This window comes from Acipenser ruthenus, chromosome 7, assembly GCF_902713425.1.
Source record: "Acipenser ruthenus chromosome 7, fAciRut3.2 maternal haplotype, whole genome shotgun sequence".
Lineage (NCBI taxonomy): Eukaryota > Metazoa > Chordata > Actinopteri > Acipenseriformes > Acipenseridae > Acipenser > Acipenser ruthenus.
This window is the reverse complement of record NC_081195.1, coordinates 1334058-1353608: the sequence shown is the minus strand read 5'-3', so window position 1 is coordinate 1353608 and position 19551 is coordinate 1334058. Positions and strand designations below refer to the sequence as shown.

General features: G+C 38.0%; 2 protein-coding genes across 3 annotated transcripts; one reads left to right on the top strand and one right to left on the bottom strand.

Annotated features, from left to right (window-relative positions):
- Positions 1-133: 133 nt before the first annotated feature.
- Positions 134-13344, top strand: LOC117414465 (caspase-7-like). Of its 2 annotated transcripts, XM_034922148.2 has the most exons (7): positions 134-288; positions 3738-3844; positions 8872-9023; positions 9533-9661; positions 10282-10457; positions 11208-11346; positions 11672-13344. In XM_034922148.2, exons 2-7 carry the CDS (start codon positions 3738-3740, stop codon positions 11896-11898), a joined length of 930 nt encoding a protein of 309 aa, XP_034778039.2. In that variant the 5' UTR covers positions 134-288; the 3' UTR covers positions 11899-13344. The 2 variants fall into 2 exon arrangements, with proteins under 2 accessions (XP_034778039.2, XP_058882037.1); XM_059026054.1 differs by lacking the exons at positions 134-288; positions 3738-3844 and adding an exon at positions 7775-7951.
- Positions 13345-14472: 1128 nt separating this feature from the next.
- LOC117415399 (E3 ubiquitin-protein ligase TRIM39-like) lies at positions 14473-17946 on the bottom strand. Its single transcript, XM_034025683.3, has 5 exons — positions 17680-17946; positions 16791-17024; positions 16409-16428; positions 16118-16260; positions 14473-15890 (listed from the first exon to the last, which is right to left on the bottom strand). Exons 1-5 carry the CDS (start codon positions 17782-17784, stop codon positions 15331-15333), a joined length of 1062 nt encoding a protein of 353 aa, XP_033881574.3. The 5' UTR covers positions 17785-17946; the 3' UTR covers positions 14473-15330.
- Positions 17947-19551: the final 1605 nt, after the last annotated feature.

Below are 19551 nucleotides of genomic sequence, written 5' to 3'. Positions count from 1 at the left end.
TTCAATTTGTAATACTTTTACTTTCAAAATAACTCAAACATAGTCCAATAAAAACAAGGTGTGTTAATATGTGGGAAGAAATTAGACGGGCTAATACAATTGTGTGCCTGTCGCTTTAAACTCTGAGGCGCTACAGTAAGGAAGTTGAGTGAACTTGATCGCTTCGCTTTCTTCCTGTTCTTTTCATTGTGACTGGCCCTTGGCTGAAATCGAAAGAGCAAAAGTTTGTTTAGAGATATTGGTACTTGAGTTGAAATAAAACTAAAAGACAAACTATCAAGAGTGAAAGTAAGTGACTTTAAATACCTAATGTTATTGTTTTACTCTGTTTTTATTGTTCACTTGTAAAACTAAACAGTACCTGGCTGTAGAATATATGTGCATCTGACAATGTAGCTAGTTAACGCATCTTATAATATAAAAGGCATTTTATATTGCTGAATACCTACGATATATTATTTATGAAATATGACCGCTGTAGTTTATTGCAGTCAGAAATGCAACAGCATCATTCTGTAAAATATAGTATCTACTGATGAATACTGCATTAAATACAGTAAACCATAGCTCTACAGTAATAATACTGCACTACAGTATATGCCATTTTACAGCAAATTACTACCGTAAATCGCGGTATTTGCTGTAAAACACTGTTATTTCTTTAAGGGAAAAGACTCGCATCAATGACCTCAGTTGAAAACTTTTTGAAAGGAATCTGTAATCGTGTATTTTAAACTTTCTAAGTCAAATGATCCAACTTGAGAATGTGAAACTACATATTTATAAATGTACAAGAAGGAGACGCAATTGCAATGAAGGGGTGGACGGAGTAAAATCTATTCAAGTCATACGTGTCATTTAGCTTGTACAGTACTTGTGGTCATGCTTTAAAATCAGTCAGCGCCTATTTGTACTAGCTATGACTAGGGCTGTAAACATTTTACTGCAGTTACCAGGACCTTTAGGAGATATCTCCTTGAGTCCTAGTTTTGATACAACAGTTTTAGCAGCATCTAGATTAGAACCCCTGTGTTATACAGCGCATTTCTCAATGCATTATTAGATCAGAACCCTTTACAGCACATTTCTCAATGCATTATTACATTAGAACCCTTTACAGCACATTTCTCAATGCATTATTAGATCAGAACCCTTTACAGCACATTTCTCAATGCATTATTAGATCAGAACCCTTTACAGCACATTTCTCAATGCCTTATTACATTAGAACCCTTTACAGCACATTTCTCAATGCCTTATTACATTAGAACCCTTTACAGCACATTTCTCAATGCATTATTACATTAGAACCCTTTACATCACATTTCTCAATGCTTTATTAGATCAGAACCCTTTACAGCACATTTCTCAATGCATTATTACATTAGAACCCTTTACAGCACATTTCTCAATGCCTTATTACATTAGAACCCTTTACAGCACATTTCTCAATGCCTTATTACATTAGAACCCTTTACAGCACATTTCTCAATGCATCATTACATTAGAACCCTTTACAGCACATTTCTCAATGCATTATTAGATCAGAACCCTTTACAGCACATTTCTCAATGCCTTATTACATTATAACCCTTTACAGCACATTTCTCAATGCATTATTAGATCAGAACCCTTTACAGCACATTTCTCAATGCATTATTACATTAGAACCCTTTACAGCACATTTCTCAATGCTTTATTAGATCAGAACCCTTTACAGCACATTTCTCAATGCATTATTAGATCAGAACCCTTTACAGCACATTTCTCAATGCATTATTAGATCAGAACCCTTTACAGCACATTTCTCAATGCATTATTACATTAGAACCCTTTACAGCACATTTCTCAATGCTTTATTAGATCAGAACCCTTTACAGCACATTTCTCAATGCTTTATTAGATCAGAACCCTTTACAGCACATTTCTCAATGCATTATTACATTAGAACCCTTTACAGCACATTTCTCAATGCATTATTAGATCAGAACCCTTTACAGCACATTTCTCAATGCATTATTAGATCAGAACCCTTTACAGCACATTTCTCAATGCATTATTAGATCAGAACCCTTTACAGCACATTTCTCAATGCATTATTACATTAGAACCCTTTACAGCACATTTCTCAATGCTTTATTAGATCAGAACCCTTTACAGCACATTTCTCAATGCTTTATTAGATCAGAACCCTTTACAGCACATTTCTCAATGCATTATTAGATCAGAACCCTTTACAGCACATTTCTCAATGCATTATTAGATCAGAACCCTTTACAGCGCATTTCTCAATGCATTATTAGATCAGAACCCTTTACAGCACATTTCTCAATGCTTTATTAGATCAGAACCCTTTACAGCACATTTCTCAATGCATTATTAGATCAGAACCCTTTACAGCACATTTCTCAATGCTTTATTAGATCAGAACCCTTTACAGCACATTTCTCAATGCTTTATTAGATCAGAACCCTTTACAGCACATTTCTCAATGCATTATTAGATCAGAACCCTTTACAGCACATTTCTCAATGCATTATTAGATCAGAACCCTTTACAGCACATTTCTCAATGCATTATTAGATCAGAACCCTTTACAGCACATTTCTCAATGCATTATTAGATCAGAACCCTTTACAGCACATTTCTCAATGCATTATTAGATCAGAACCCTTTACAGCACATTTCTCAATGCATTATTAGATCAGAACCCTTTACAGCACATTTCTCAATGCATTATTAGATCAGAACCCTTTACAGCACATTTCTCAATGCTTTATTAGATCAGAACCCTTTACAGCACATTTCTCAATGCTTTATTAGATCAGAACCCTTTACAGCACATTTCTCAATGCCTTATTAGATCAGAACCCTTTACAGCACATTTCTCAATGCTTTATTAGATCAGAACCCTTTACAGCACATTTCTCAATGCTTTATTAGATCAGAACCCTTTACAGCACATTTCTCAATGCATTATTAGATCAGAACCCTTTACAGCACATTTCTCAATGCCTTATTAGATCAGAACCCTTTACAGCACATTTCTCAATGCTTTATTAGATCAGAACCCTTTACAGCACATTTCTCAATGCATTATTAGATCAGAACCCTTTACAGCACATTTCTCAATGCATTATTAGATCAGAACCCTTTACAGCACATTTCTCAATGCATTATTAGATCAGAACCCTTTACAGCACATTTCTCAATGCATTATTAGATCAGAACCCTTTACAGCACATTTCTCAATGCATTATTAGATCAGAACCCTTTACAGCACATTTCTCAATGCTTTATTAGATCAGAACCCTTTACAGCACATTTCTCAATGCTTTATTAGATCAGAACCCTTTACAGCACATTTCTCAATGCCTTATTAGATCAGAACCCTTTACAGCACATTTCTCAATGCTTTATTAGATCAGAACCCTTTACAGCACATTTCTCAATGCTTTATTAGATCAGAACCCTTTACAGCACATTTCTCAATGCATTATTAGATCAGAACCCTTTACAGCACATTTCTCAATGCCTTATTAGATCAGAACCCTTTACAGCACATTTCTCAATGCTTTATTAGATCAGAACCCTTTACAGCACATTTCTCAATGCATTATTAGATCAGAACCCTTTACAGCACATTTCTCAATGCTTTATTAGATCAGAACCCTTTACAGCACATTTCTCAATGCATTATTAGATCAGAACCCTTTACAGCACATTTCTCAATGCAGATGGCGGATGAGTCTTCTGCTCCCGATAGAGAGGAGGAGGTCGAAGCAATGGGAGATACAACGGATGCGAAGCCGGACAGAAAAGGAAGGTTCTCTCTGTTTGGAAAGTAAGTGAGCCTTGACACTCCTTGAGTTTCACTTCACTGAAGTACTGTCAACAGTCGACAAGGCAAGGTGTATGGACAGACATGGGGTGATACTGATGGCAGTGGAGTAGTGGTTAGGGCTCTGGACTCCTGACCGGAGGGTCGTGGGTTCAATCCCAGGTGGGGGACACTGCTGCTGTACCCTTGAGCAAGGTACTTTACCTAGATTGCTCCAGTAAAAACCCAAATGTATAAATGGGTAATTGTATGTAAAAATAATGTGATATCTTGTAACAATTGTAAGTCAACCTGGATAAGGGCGTCTGCTAAGTAATAAATAATAATAATACCTTGCCCTGTTTTAAAAGTAGAATTAGCAGCCAATGAACAATATTGCAATTGAAACATCATTTGATATGGGCAGCGGAAGGTTTATATATATCATTTATATGTTTTGCTTTAGTAGTCTCGTCGATCAACAACTTCAGTAGCCTGTGTTTGTTAATACAGTACCCAAGAGAAGGACGGGAGTACAGTATTAAACAAATCCTAAGCAGAAATCATCTTGTTAAGGAAAACTGTACAGGTAATTCAATTCCTAAAAGCTCTCTGGCGCACCAAAAAAGAAGTATTGCTTTCACACTTCAGATGCACCGATAACTGTGGTATACTGTGCCGTGTCTCAGGGGAGGTTTTCCTCTCAACCCTCTGGACGTTTCCTCTCCAACATGGAAAGCAGATGGAGGAAGCTGAAAGTAGAAACACGTGTTTCCTGGTGCCAGAGACCAGGGAAACGGGTTGGATCAGCTATGGTTTACAAAGTACCTGAACAGACTTGCTTCAACAGAAAGGCCTAGGTTGAAAGAGGTGTGGAAGAACTTGTTTAATAATTTCAACATTGAAGACACTGATAAAGACTTTTGTCATTGACTTCATTTAGTTTATTTGAGTATTTCATCATTTAGATCTATTGTGTGTTGAGGTTGTAATAGATTTTTAGACTAAAATAGACTCCAATCCTATTGTATTTGCTTTGCCTGGTGATGAAAATAAACTGTCCAACCTATTTTTCTTGAGTTTAATAAGAGCAGAAGTAAAATTTTAAAAAAGATTTAGAAGGCTTCAGGGCTTTAACCTTTTCAAGATGGCATGCTAGTATTGTATTCCAAATAACAACCATAAAGCCCTTTTCAAAAAGACCTGGCTGATATGAATTTAAGGGACTCAAGATCGTGTTATTAACGCTGTTTCCACTAGGTGGTGCTATAGACTTTTCACACATTAGCAGTAATTACCATACACTTTTGAGTATACATTTTAGTTAATATGAATATAATTAGTAATACCCTAGATTTGTCCCTGACACATGTACACTTTAAAAAAATATATATATATTATTATTATTATTATGTTGTTGTTGTAGTTGTTAAGCACTACATAATCACCGTCTTTATTATTATTATTATTACGATTATTATTATTATTATTATTATTATTATTATTATTATAATCCATGTTATAATGTGCAGGTCACCACCTTGTCCAGGCGGTTGTGCAAGCACTACAAGTATAAGAGTTTTTGCTCGTTTTCTAGGAAGTTTCAGGAAGTTTTCTAGTATTTGTGAAGCCACAAAGACTTCAGTGGAATAGTCTGTGACTCCCTGTATTGCTCTAACCTGTGTTCTCACTGCACTTCTATGTTCTGTAAAATAGCAGCAGTGCTTCCCCTCTTGGAATTGCACTTTCCCAGGCGGCTGGGATATAGTGGCGGTTGCATTTCTGTCTCTTCTTCATCAAGATTTTTTCTTTTTTTTTTTATCGTTCTTGGTCAGTCAAACTTGGTATAGAATGTTTGGCGTCTACGTGTTCTTGTCACACTTACATTTGTACACTCACTGTGGTGTAAGTCAGGTCAAGCTGGTTCTCATGATTACTGAAAGCTCTCGTTTTGTTTTTTATTAGATGTGAAGGTGGGGGGGGGATGTGTTACTGACCTACGTTCTTGTTTATAAACATGCTTCTGTGTTACAGTAAATGTCAGCAATGGAATGTATGACGCACTGTATTGGAATCAGAAAAGACCTGAGGATCTAGTCGGTCAGTGATGGGAATACATTAAGATAACCCCTAACCCTGTACCTTGTTGATCAACATTTGAAACTGTCTTATCTATCTATAGAGGACAGGCTTACAGAATGTCCGGAGCTCTATAAGAACAGGAACATTTTAGCTGCAAAGTGCTGTACGTCTAGCACACATGCTGGCCGAGTAACACCTACTGTACTGTACAATGAAAATGGGGACTTCAATGTACTTGTGTGAGACACTACTAACGGGGACTATACAAGCAATGTATTTAAAAGTTGACACAATGACAAGGGCAACAATAGGATCTGGGTCTCTCAGCTGACTGGTCAGCTGACAATTACATTAAAACTGCAGTACACCACAAAAGGGAGTAGGCTGTGGCAGATGGATGAAATTCTAGATTAAGTGTGCTGTCATTCCTACCTTAGATAAATATAGTATCTGATATGTACCTACCTAAATTACCAAACACTATACAAACTGTGTTTACAAAAGAGATAACAATTTTGTTGTGGGGTTGTGGGTGCTTATACAATACTGCACAAAGGAATAAAGTACTGCAGTACTGGGTAAAATAAACAGTTTTTAAAGTTGGATGTGCAGCGTTGCAAGCAGATGTTGCAATCTACACAACAGATACTGATCTGTAAAGGAGAAACAACATCTTTACTTTAAGGGGGTGTAGCTGATGCACTGGGTTAATGCTTTAGAATTTCCCTTGCCAACGTAAATCCAGTGTTTGCTGACGCTGCACTGTGTATTTCTGTCAGTATTATAGTATATAAAAATACTACAGCACCTTTCCTAACACAGTAATGTACGGTAAATAAAACAATCTGTGCATTTACTGGCACCAAATGATGACGTGATTGAAAGTGGCATTTCTACACTTTCTTTTAGTGTGTTTTAAGTTTGCTGTTTCCTTGTCGAAGTAGAATTAGGCTTATCAAAAGCTGACAATAGCTCTAATATGGAAGACATATTAAATAGTATAATATGGAATAATCAAGTCACAGCCCAAGGTTATCGAGGGAATATTTACACACAATCAGCATTAGTTTAATCATTTGAGACTACCAGGTTATCATTTCTGGATAGTAATGATTGTGGTTCCTCTTTGTCTGGGGGGTTTCAGTGTAATTAGCTCAGTGGCGGCTGGTTCAGCCCAGGTACAGTGGCCTGCTCAGGTCGAAGGACGGGGTGACGTGGTGGGACAGGCACTGTTTGAACTGAACCATGGCACTTGCATTGCGTCTAATTCGATTCTGATGCAAGTTTCATCAGGGGCTTCAGTATGACTGCATGACTATGATTACCTATTAGCAGTTTGCCTGCATGGCTGAAGCTGCATCCATACTGGACACGAGCGACGCAAGCGAGCGATGCGAGCGAGCGAAGTCGCTGAATGTCAATCCACATCAGACCCCGCCCATGCATTCCTATTGGACATACTAGAGATGGGCTGTCCCATTACAAAACAGGGCTTGTTTTGATAAACGTTTACCACCCTGACCTCCAGCAACTCCACTGTAAAATAAATGTTGGACTTGTAAAATGTATAGATCAGAGTTAGATCACAAGTCTTATTTGGTTAAGGTACCATCTGACAGCATGAAGGGAGACAGATCTACCCTTTGTACACTGCATTGCAGTCATGAGTGAGGTACAGTAGACTCACCTCTTTGGTCTACCCCTGTAGATCATTACAGAAGAGGGAGTCTCTCATCATAGATATAATGGATTCCTATGCCACCCAATTCTGTGCTCGTCAGCAGAGGGGCAGAGGCCTGAATGACCTCAGCAGGATGGTAGGTCACAGGGACTTTGTGTTTGAAAAGCCCTATAGAAAAGTCCAGCGTGATTCACTTGCTGACTCAGGGGTTTGCATGGCCTGAGTGTACACCAGCACGCTTTACTCTTTATAGAGTAGCATTGAGCATGTTAGGCTCCTAGCACAACTATAAAGGGTAAAGTTATTTAAAAAATAGAACAAACAACTTTTCAGATGCAGAGTGGAGTACCACTGAATGAAGAGCCCAGGTATGTGTGCTAGTGCTTATTTTATAGCACTGAATGAGGAGCCCAGGTGTGTGTACTAGTGCTTATTGAATGAGGAGCCCAGGTGTGTGTGCTAGTGCTTATTGAATGAGGAGCCCAGGTGTGTGTGCTAGTGCTTATTGAATGAGGAGCCCAGGTGTGTGTGCTAGTGCTTATTGAATGAGGAGCCCAGGTGTGTGTGTGCTAGTGCTTATTGAATGAGGAGCCCAGGTGTGTGTGCTAGTGCTTATTGAATGAGGAGCCCAGGTGTGTGTGCTAGTGCTTATTGAATGAGGAGCCCAGGTGTGTGTGCTAGTGCTTATTGAATGAGGAGCCCAGGTGTGTGTGCTAGTGCTTATTGAATGAGGAGCCCAGGTGTGTGTGCTAGTGCTTATTGAATGAGGAGCCCAGGTGTGTGTGCTAGTGCTTATTTTATAGCACTGAATGAGGAGCCCAGGTGTGTGGGTCCTTGTTATTTTTCAGCAGACAGTCCACAGTTTCAGTGCTGTTCTCTTGGTGGAAGTACAGTCTGAATGACTCTCTCTCATGCTTACAATACCAGGCCTTGTAGATGTGAATAAACAGTCTTCAGTAAGGATATACCAGTACATTGTCTTATGCTGTCTTTACGTCAGATCTCCGTTAAAGAGGTTTTGATTTAAGATCTGGTGATGTATAAGTGAAATTTGACATAACGTAATAGAGACCTACTGTGTATCTTACTACTTATTATTATTATTATTATTATTATTATTATTATTATTATTATTATTATTATTATTATTTATCCAGGGCAACTTACAGTCGTAAACAAAAATACATTTCAAGAATCACAGTACAAGTTAAGTAAGTACTTAACCCTTATCATTTGCTATAGTATCTTTCTGCTGAAGTCCCCATGTGTGTTTTGTGGTCTTCAACAGTAAGAAGAAAAAGGATGGCCAGGGTCTGGAGCAGGACCCCTCTTCTGAAAGTCATAACAGAGTTGTTTCACCGGCCTTCCAGTATAAGATGAACTACAAGAGGCTTGGGAAGTGCATCATTATCAACAACAAAAACTTTCATGTGCAAACAGGTATGACCACTTTCAGCTGCACGGTATCTATCGTTAGATGACAAGCGGAATCTCCCTGCATTCCAGTATGTTAAGCACAGAATGCCCAAATCCCTTGTACACCTGCTGCACCCTGTACTCGTCACTTACAGTAATGCATGGCCAAGGAAAACTGGTACTGTCTGCTCTGCAGGCACACTGATTCTGGTTCATTGAGGTTCTTGGATACTATATCTATTTCCTTGAAGATCCTTTTATTTATAAATTATTTAATTAATGTATTTATTTATTTATTTAAATGTTTCTATTGCTTATCCCTTTAAGATGCAGCATAATGTTTCATCAATCATAAAATCCAAAATCATACAGCAGTTATAGCTAAAAGGTATAAAAACAAGAACACCCTTTCTATGTTCTTTAAAAAAATAAATAAAATAATAAAAATGTGTGACTTTCTCACACCTGTGTAAATGCAGCCCCACAGTATAAGCTCTGCAGTGTTTCTATAGCATTTGTTTTTTTTTCTCTAGGCATGAAAGTACGGAACGGCACAGACAGGGATGCTGGAGAACTGTTTAAGTGTTTTAAAACGTTGGGCTTTGAAGTTTGTATTTACAACGACCAGACGTGTCAAAACATGGAGAGGCTGCTTAGAGAAGGTAAGCACACTCTCACTTCTTTGTTACTTCCTAATCTGTTGTTGGAAATGTAGAAGAGGGCTATTATGTGGAAAACATGGGCTGATGTTCAAAGCCCTAGATCAGTGGCTAATGATTGGGTTGGAATGCATCCCAGCAATTGTAAGCCAACCTCCTAAGTGCAATACAGTGCAATGCGATCCAGTGGAATACTGCTGCAGAGGATACTGGGAGTCAGGGAGTCGAGAAAGAGGAAGTGTATGGAACAGATAGTGTGGACTTGGTTTGCAAAGCTGTTGTATAAGGTATGCATGTAACTGCGTAAATCAGATTCGTGACAAGAATAGAGTTAAATATGGAGATTAAACAGACGCTACGTCTATCAAATATCGGGACGCCTTGAGTTTGTTTTTAACTGCTGAGAACAGAGTAAAATAGCACCCTTTCTTTAAAGTGCCTCCTGACACCGGTACAGGATCATTCATTCTAGTATTAATGCTTACTTTAAGAAAAAAAGGACTATTCAGTTAAACTAAAAAGTGATAGATCTAAATACCTGGCATTTTACATAGAGCAGAGCTATTTTATCAAGTGAGTAAGGAAGTACAGTGGTTTGAAATGGTTTATTTCTAAATCTCTAGCCTCGAAGGAAGACCACAGTGACAGTTCATGCTTTGCCTGCATCCTTTTAAGCCACGGCGAGGAAGGCATGATCTATGGCACGGACGGAGCAATACCAATCAAGACTATGACCTCCCTGTTCAGAGGAGACATGTGCAAGAGTCTTGTGGGCAAACCCAAACTCTTCTTCATTCAGGTACGGTAGTGTGAGAGTCTTTACCAGAACTGGATTGACAGGTTTTTAGAAATTACGCCTAACACCCCTCTAGAGTCATTTAATACATAGATGCCATAGTGAAAAATAGTTATACAAATGCATTGCATTTCCGGCAAAAATGAAGCCCAAATAGTTCTCAATCTGAGTCTCAATCCAAATGAGATCTGACTAGTCCAATAACAGAATGTGCTTTATCCACATATTTCACATGCACTATAGCTATTTTAAGCCTTTGCTAGTAGCCTCTGAGTTCTTGCTTCATGTTACCATTGCCAAGTATTAAAAGAACAGTACAGACATTGTCTTTTTTGTTGTTTACCACCTGGAAACAGCATAATGAAGAAGGATGTGCAGTGTTTTGTTTCAGTGTAGGGGAATTTCCTAACTTTTTTGAAGCTTGTAGGGTTTTTTTTTTAAGCCTGTTCTGGTTTGTAATTCCCCTCTACAGGATACCAATTTTATTATGTTATATTTGATTAATTCTGAGACAATTGCAGGTACTCACATCATATATATTCTTTATACAAGCTGTTAACTCCAAATCATCAATAGCACAACTAAATTTGCGTGCTTACAGTGAAAAACAATGCCTGTTTGGTTCAGAGAGATGTAGTGGCATGACAAGCATATTATTATTATTATTATTATTATTATTATTATTATTATTATTATTATTAATAATAATATAATTATTATATACACAAATACATGTATGTGTTTTGCGTTCAGGCATGCAGGGGCTCTGAATTTGATAATGGGATTCAGAGTGATTCCGGACCTCCAAATGAATCCATGGAAACAGATGCCAACCCTCAGCACAAAATTCCAGTTGAAGCCGACTTTCTTTTTGCATATTCCACAGTGCCAGGTAATCCCAGGGTTAACTTCAGACAGTATCAGTAATATAATACCAACTGAGCCACAGTATCCATGCATTCAGAGGTAAACATTTACTTTCTTCATGCTTCTCCCTTATTGTTGTCTTGAAGCTACATTTATGGTGTTTTTTTGTCTCATAATGTTACTGGGAAACTTGCTCTTATAGAAAAAAAAATATATAGGAGGCCTTTCTTACTGATTTAAAAAAAGAGTCTTGTTGTGTTTGGAAATGCCTGTGTAGGATGGAATTGAGTGTGTAACAGGCATTCGCATTGGTTATGTCCTGTGTTGATAGAACTGTGGGTTCATTTCAGGCTACTACTCCTGGAGGAACCCGGGGCAGGGATCCTGGTTTGTCCAGGCACTGTGCAACGTCTTGAGTGAATACGGGAACCAGCTGGAGATCCTGCAGATTCTAACCAGAGTCAACTACAAGGTGGCTACCAGCTTCGAGTCGTGGTCTGATGACCCTCGCTTCAGTGAAAAGAAGCAGATACCCTGTGTGGTGTCCATGCTGACGAAAGAACTCTACTTTAACTAATGTTGAAGTTGATCATTAGTTGGTCGCACATTCAGGGAGATTATAATACAGCTCAACTTCTTCAGTGGCACTTAACGTGCAAAACAATCATACTTGTCTGTAAAGGTTGTCCTTGAAACTTATCACATTGACCTTTCCAGACAGGTAGCGTTTAATATCCATGTTATTCTACAGGAAACACATCAAGGTTTGGTCCTGGGGAAACAGCAGTGTTATACCACTGCTATGGCCATGTTATCGTCTACAGATACATATTACTTACAGGCACCTGCAATCATTTCTAATGTAAATCAAGCCTATATCATAATTTCTGATTTAAATCAAGCCTATATCATCATTTCTGATGTAAATCAAGCCTATATCATAATTTCTGATGTAAATCAAGCCTATATCATAATTTCTGATGTAAATCAAGTCTATATCATCATTTCCCAGCTAAATGGGACCGAGCCAGTTTAAGCATCCCCATAACAGGAGCTTATATATTTCTGTAATTGAAACTGTTGCCACAATTCTGTTAACGTCACAATACAATATTGATATATACTTCTGCGTGCATGAATTAGCTCACCTCACAACCCCCTGGAGGGTGAGTAACAGCTGTGAATTAGAGCAGAATAAACGGTGCATTCATTAGGAACGGAGGGAGGGGGAAGGAGGACCGAAATGTTTTTAAATCATGAGGAATTAAGGGGTCTGAATTCAAAAGGAATTACTAGAAGATGCTAGGAGATATTTATTGTGGGTTATTTCAGCTGCCGAACCTTAAAGCAAGTGAAAATTTAATTCTCACCGCCGTTTCATTCAAAACTCAAGTGTTTATAAAGTTCTAGTATACTGTAATTACTGGCCCACACACTACTCCTCACAGCACACCATAACAATGAGAGATACATTTTATAAAGTTCTAGTATACTGTAATTACTGGCCCACACACTACTCCTCACAGCACACCATAACAATGAGAGATACATTTTATAAAGTTCTAGTATACTGTAATTACTGGCCCACACACTACTCCTCACAGCACACCATAACAATGAGAGATACATTTTATAAAGTTCTAGTATACTGTAATTACTGGCCCACACACTACTCCTCACAGCACACCATAACAATGAGAGATACATTTTATAAAGTTCTAGTATACTGTAATTACTGGCCCACACACTACTCCTCACAGCACACCATAACAATGAGATGCATTTTCATAAAGTTTTTTCAGGGAGCGAGTAGAAATTTGTTTTAAGTACAGTAACTTTCCTTAGTTAATTCCTAGTGCCATGTTTAATTATTTATGCCTGTTTCTGTTGACTCGGTTCATGAACCCCGATATTTACAATCTTGCACAATATTCAGTCTTAACCTGTAAAATTTGTTCTATTTTCAGTCACGATCAGCATATTTACAATCATAATAATAAACTTTGAAGGTTGAACTATTGAATTTTTAAATTGTATTTGTTTTAAATTTGTTCCGGTTTAAAAAAAAAAAAAAAAACACTTGAATTTGAGCCTGGCATCACCATGGTATGGTTCATCTATCCTTAAGCTAATTTTGAGAAGTTCATTTATACTGTCAAAAATGGGGCATAACTTATTAACAGATAAAGCAAACAAACAAACCTCATTCAGCCTCATGCACTGGGGATGCCACTTTTACTGTGGCATCCTTGGTATCCGCATACAGTATAGACGTCTTTCCCATTAGCTGTAATTACCTGGACTATGCACCTCTATGAGCCAGTGACGAAGTAGGCTATTTTTACACATTTTTTACATAGCTTTTCTTGTATTTCAGAAATCTGTGTAAAGCAATCTTTGAACGAGTGGATAATGTACATGGCATACTGCGTTATGGTGTGAGATGTACAGCTGTGGCAAAAAGTTTTGCATCCCCTGTAGAATGAACTAATTTTGCTTCATAAAGTCGAATGAAATTTGCTGAACAATGTTATGTTAACATATTGCATTACGTATCTTTTGTGGTTTTCCATATACTTAATGAAAAACTGACAAATTGAGATTTCAAAATCTAATGTGAAATACTGTACTACTATTATGGCTTGCAGTAGACTTTTTTTGCAATATCATTGTCTAGTTTCTTTGATTACATGATGTTAAATAAAATATCTAAATTATGTTCATCTAGGTTTTTTTTTTTTTTTTTTTAAATTATGTCTCAATCCTAAAATTCTTTGTGATGCAAAACTTTTGACCACAGCTGTGGGGGGGTGGTCTCTTTTAATGATCTAAACAGAGGCGTTTCTAAACAGCACTGGTAAGATCAGCCACGGTTTAGATCTGTTTAAAATAGACCACAATGTCCCTTAACGTTCGTTTAGTGTTGCTGATGGGTGCTTTATGATTCCTACGCATGGCTGTTCATCGAAACCTCAACCATGAACACTGCCTTTTTTGTTAGTTTTCTGAAAGTTTTTCTTATGAGTAAAATGTTATATAGGGGATTGGACCCAATTTACCTTATTTTTAAAAATGTTTAAACACATTATTACAAATGAAAATAACAAAGACAAAGCGAAACTGTTGCGGGTCAACACTGATAGTGTGCCAATAGTTCATACTTCATACAAACATTGTTCCTTTTACATACACTTCAAACTAAACCAGTTGAAACAAGGAAATTGAATAAGCCCATACATTTCAAGGAAATGGGAAGGTGGCAAAACTGAATGACATTGCTTGGGTACTCTAAATTGTGTTTAATTTTATTTCACACAGCTTACAGAGATATTTGTTTTTAATTTTTGAAAACTATTGGAGTGCAGAAATACATTAAATATAAGAAGTTTTCCACGTATATAATAATCAAATACAGAGTTCTTCTAATTGATAAATTATGATTGCAGTCACTGCTTTACACAATGTCAAGTCCAATATTAACTTGTATGTACAAAGTCTGCATTGCTAACGAGTTACAGACTGGGTATTCACAAATAAAATTTCACAAACTGTTTTTAAAATAAAATACAAATGATTACCTCCCCCTTTGTCCATAGTTTTATAATTTACTCCATACATATCCAATGAGAATATTTCTTTATAACTGAAATGACCAGACCTTTTCTTGTATTTCACAGATGTTATTTATTCACTTGTATAATAAGTGTTTCTTCTCAACTTCATATATATTAAACAAACATAAAAACAACAGACACTGAAATAATGTTAGTTTCTCAGAGATTTCATGTGACCAGTTGACAGTTGCATTGTGCATGCCTTTACCATTTATCACTGAAGCATTAACATGGGGGGAAGCATGCCTTAACCAAATGGTTCTGCAGGGCCTGCCATTTGTCCCATACAGGTAAGCTCACACAGTCTTCATTTGCATGTTTCATGCCATTCCATATCCTGATATCTTTGCAGCCGTTTGAATTGCATTGCCTTCCTTATTCATGCTAAGTCCTGCTCATGTTTTCAGAGAGCTGCAAATTTGAATCGCTTTTCTGTTGGTGCCTTCGTTGTCATGCCCAGGACACACAGCTGGGTGAAGGATATCCGTAAAGGTGCCAGCACAGAATGTGAACAGCTGCATCATGTTGTCAGCCCCATGGAAAGAGATGACCCCGGCCGGGTAGCTGACATACACTCCGATCCTCTTAAAGACCTTGTTGATGGGCAGCGGGTAGGATTGCCCATCGTGCCAGGCTGTGTACTCCCCATTGAAGTACTCCACGCACCACGATGCCCCGCTCCTGCCCAGCCAGCAGTCTTCCTCTCTGCCTTTTCGGGAGATGCTAGGGTAGGTGACCCCCAGCTCCCAGTAGGTCTTGCCTCCTACATCTACCTCCCAGTAGTGCCTTCCTTCTGAGAAGCCCTCTGTGCTGATAACGTTCAGAGTGGTGTCAAAGCGCACCAGACTGTCAGGGAGCTCCTGCCACTCGTCTGAGAAGGTGGCCGAGGTGCCATCGGGGGAAATGATCAGCTTGGGATGTGCAGTCTCGGGGTCCAGCACAACTTCAGAGGCATCTTTGGTGAAAAGAAAAAAAGGAAGTAATGCAATTTCAAAAAGAAAGTCTAGTACTCCTGAAAGCTGATTTTTCTGTAGTAAGGCGAGTAAGCATATCACTGTTGCACAGACTTCAATGCACCATCCAACCCTTTAGCAATGTGCTTCACCACCCTCCCCTTCAGAAAGAATCAGTACTGAGGAGTCTTTTCAGAAGCATTTCAAGTGCCCCCCCAAGTCAGCTTACAGCTCTGGAAGACTTTTCTAGTCACTGGGATCTGAGCGCGGATGAACAGCTGTAAATTATTGATAAGGCTCAGCAGCTGACTGGACTTGAAGTCATCCAGCTGAACAGAATCAGGATTGCTGATGTTCATGACTTCTATAACTCTGATGAAAAAAACGGAAAAAGCACTTTGTTAATAAACCGCAGGTTTCAAACTAGAAACTACTGCTGTGAAATAAGCAGTTTCAAGAAACTTTTCCAGGCTATTGTTGTGAATATATTGTGCAGATTCAAAACGAATGCAGTACATACCTCTCTTCAGTCTCTGCATTCTGTAGAAGAGAAAATAAGTTAATCACATTTTAGAGATTCAGATTATAAATACAAAGCAACTAATACCTTAAACACTACTGTTCACAAACAGTACACAAAAAGTAAAGGTTGAAATCACTAGTTCCAAAATGGAATACTGTATTCCCCCATTGTAGTAGATGGAAATGTAATTCACCCATAAGGGATTAATGATAGATATGGTGATATGGAATCAATATGGAAGTTACTGCAGAATTGCTTTTTAACACACTGCCAGCCCTTCTGTTGTTTCTGCTGTCTCTCCTTTAGAGAACAGGGTCTCATTGGAAATGACCAGGCATGTTAATAGAGCTACCCCCTTTTTTAATATCAAACTCTATACCTTTGTGTACGATTGCTGTTTGTTCTGCTGCTGTTGAAGGCTGAGCTCTGCTAACTCTTGTTCAATATCTTGGGCTATCAGGTGACATTTTTCTATACGACAGTCAATGGTATGAACAGCCGCTTTGGCCTCTGCTTCAAGTTGGTCCAGGGTCACTTTCAAATCCCCTTCCAGCACCTTTACAATGTCTTCATACTTCTTTGAGATGGTTTCTCTCATAAATGTGGATTTCTTCTGCACAAATGGAAAACAAAAAAACGGTACATTTCAGATGGCTTGTCCATTTTTTTCAGGCTGCACCCAACAGTTTTTCCAAATATTTATGAAGAGTATTTGTACACATGTAAAAACAATTTGCATTGTTCTGTAAGAGTTAAACGACAAACCCGAGTTTATGTAATCATGCATAAATAATGCAAAGCTATTCCTGGAACGTGTACGTCACTTTACAGTATGTGCATTGGATTTGAAATGGTTTGAGGAGAGTTTATAAATGGCATTACAATATACCTGTACTGCCCATCCGGTGCAGCTCACTACAGTAAAGAAGTTCAGTCTGCAGTATAATACCACACTCCAAACAAAGTGCATTCATAAACCAATGCAGAGAGATATCACTGAAACAAACAATGAAGCACAACAATACACATACAAAAAAAGACTAGACTGTAACTTCATTAAAGCAATACTTTAGATTATAGTAGAACTTTTATAAGACTTCAAACATGTGTAATGCCCCTGTGGTCTGTATAATTAACTGTGACATGTTATTGAAATTGCATTTTTTTTCTTTACTGAATTCAATAAGCAGCTCTTGAAAACCCTCACAGCTGCACCTGACCAGCTTTTGAGCCGAACTTGCATTTTTAATAAGCTATACTTCACTTACCAATATGTCCGCTTGCTTTGCAGTCAGTTTTTTTATTCTGAATTTGAAAGTTTCCCTTTGTCTTTCCAGATACTCTCGGTGTTTCACAAGCATTTCCCACAGCATTTCGTGTCAAAAAAAAAAAAAAAAAAGTAATTTTGAAACTTAATCAAAGCACTCTACACTGAAGAAAGTGCTCACTTGACATTGAGATTTCATGGAACCCTTCACACTAGCAGGAGCAAGTGATTTCAGAATTGAAAGGGCAGTGCAACTAAAGATTGAACCATAGCTTGTGCTGTTTATATCAAGTTCCTCACGTCACATTACGCAGCAGTGATGTTGGTTGCCCAAGTATGGTGTGCAGCGAATGGTTGTTTGCGTCTGTTGGGCCCCAAGCTTAGAAAGCTATTCAGCCTGGACTGTCATATTCAATAAATTGTAGTTCAGGGCCACAATGTGCTGTCAGTTCAGTCTTCAATCATGAACTGACAGCACGTTGGTTTACAGGTCCGAGTGCCAGAGATGCATTCCACACTGCTTGTAAGTCTTTCAAATTTGCAGGTGGCAATTCTGGATGTATTCTGGGCCATTTCAGATATAGAACTAAAAGAAAGATAGAGTGGAGGTGGAAAATAGGTCTAGATGAAGGAGACATAGATAGTGATTGGAGAAGATTTCAGATAGCCTTAACAGAATCAGCAGACAACCTTATTCCCAAGAGAGAAAAGAAGAACAGACAGAAATGGATGACAGCTGAGATTCTTGCCTTAATGGAAGAAAGTAAAGCAAATCAGATCCTAATAAATATGAGGAGTTAAATAGACAAATAAAATGGGAGTGTGATAGAGCAAAATAAATATGGCTTAACAGTCAATGTCAAGAGATAGAAGATCTCAGAAAGAGAAATAACCAGATGATGTATGATAAAATCAAGGAGGCAGACCACCAAAAGGAAGTACTATCTAAACAAAGGATGGGAGAATTGTCGTGCGGATGGAAGAGGTACTGAAAATGTGGGAGGAATATATAGAGGAACTTTTTGAAGATGATAGGGGAGAAAAGCCTGAAATCGACAGAGCAATGGAGGGAACTGAGATATTAACCGATGAGGTTAAAAAAGCCATGAAGAAAATGAAGAAGGAAATGACAACATAATGATAGAAATGATAGAGGCAACTGGGGAGTTTGGAATTGAGAAAGTCACACAATTAGCAAATAAGATATACAACACAGGGTACATACCGGAGGAAATGTGCAAGTCCACATTCATATCCATTCCAAAGAAGCCTGGGGCAGTAGAATGTAGTCAACATAGAAAAATGAGTTTAATGAGCCAAGTCACAAAAATAATTCTAAGAATAATCATGGATCGGGTAAGAGGTAAAATAAGAGAAGAGGTTTCAGAAGAACAGTATGGCTGTGTGGAAGGAGAGGGGACAAGAAATGCAATTTTCATTACAAGAATGCTGTCAGAAAGTTCAAAAAGATTTATTTCTATGTTTCATAGCCTATGAAAAAGCTTTTGATAAAGTAAAGCATATAGATATGATCCACATGTTAAAAGAGCTTGACCTAAGACTAATAACAAATCTATATTGGAACCAACAGACAGCAGTAAACATAGGAAATAACCTAACGCCCTGGACAAGAATACAGAGAGGGGTAAGGCAAGTGTGCGTCATGTCTCCAGACCTGTTTGCATGCTATGGAGAGAAGATTTTAAGTAGTATAATAGATATGGCGAGGATAACAATAAATAATATTAGTTATGCAGATGATACAGTACTAGTTGCAGATTCAGAAGACAAACTACAAAAATTAGTACAAAAGGTGCATGAAGCAAACGAAACTCAGGGACTAAAAAACAATATAAAAGAAAACGGAAACCTA

What these genes read in the sequence shown, in the direction of transcription:
- LOC117414465 (XM_034922148.2), top strand. Translation starts at nt 3,738, where the DNA reads ATGGCGGATGAGTCTTCTGCTCCCGATAGAGAGGAGGAGGTCGAAGCA. An exon ending in AAACTTTCATGTGCAAACAG is followed by an intron (nt 9,024 to 9,532) that starts GTATGACCACTT and finishes TTTTTTCTCTAG; the next exon opens with GCATGAAAGTACGGAACGGC. An exon ending in TGCATATTCCACAGTGCCAG is followed by an intron (nt 11,347 to 11,671) that starts GTAATCCCAGGG and finishes GGTTCATTTCAG; the next exon opens with GCTACTACTCCTGGAGGAAC.
- LOC117415399 (XM_034025683.3), bottom strand. Translation starts at nt 17,784, where the DNA reads ATGCTGTGGGAAATGCTTGTGAAACACCGAGAGTATCTGGAAAGACAA. An exon ending in CAAAGCAAGCGGACATATTG is followed by an intron (nt 17,025 to 17,679) that starts GTAAGTGAAGTA and finishes CCATTTGTGCAG; the next exon opens with AAGAAATCCACATTTATGAG. An exon ending in AATGCAGAGACTGAAGAGAG is followed by an intron (nt 16,261 to 16,408) that starts GTATGTACTGCA and finishes TTTTTTCATCAG; the next exon opens with AGTTATAGAAGTCATGAACA.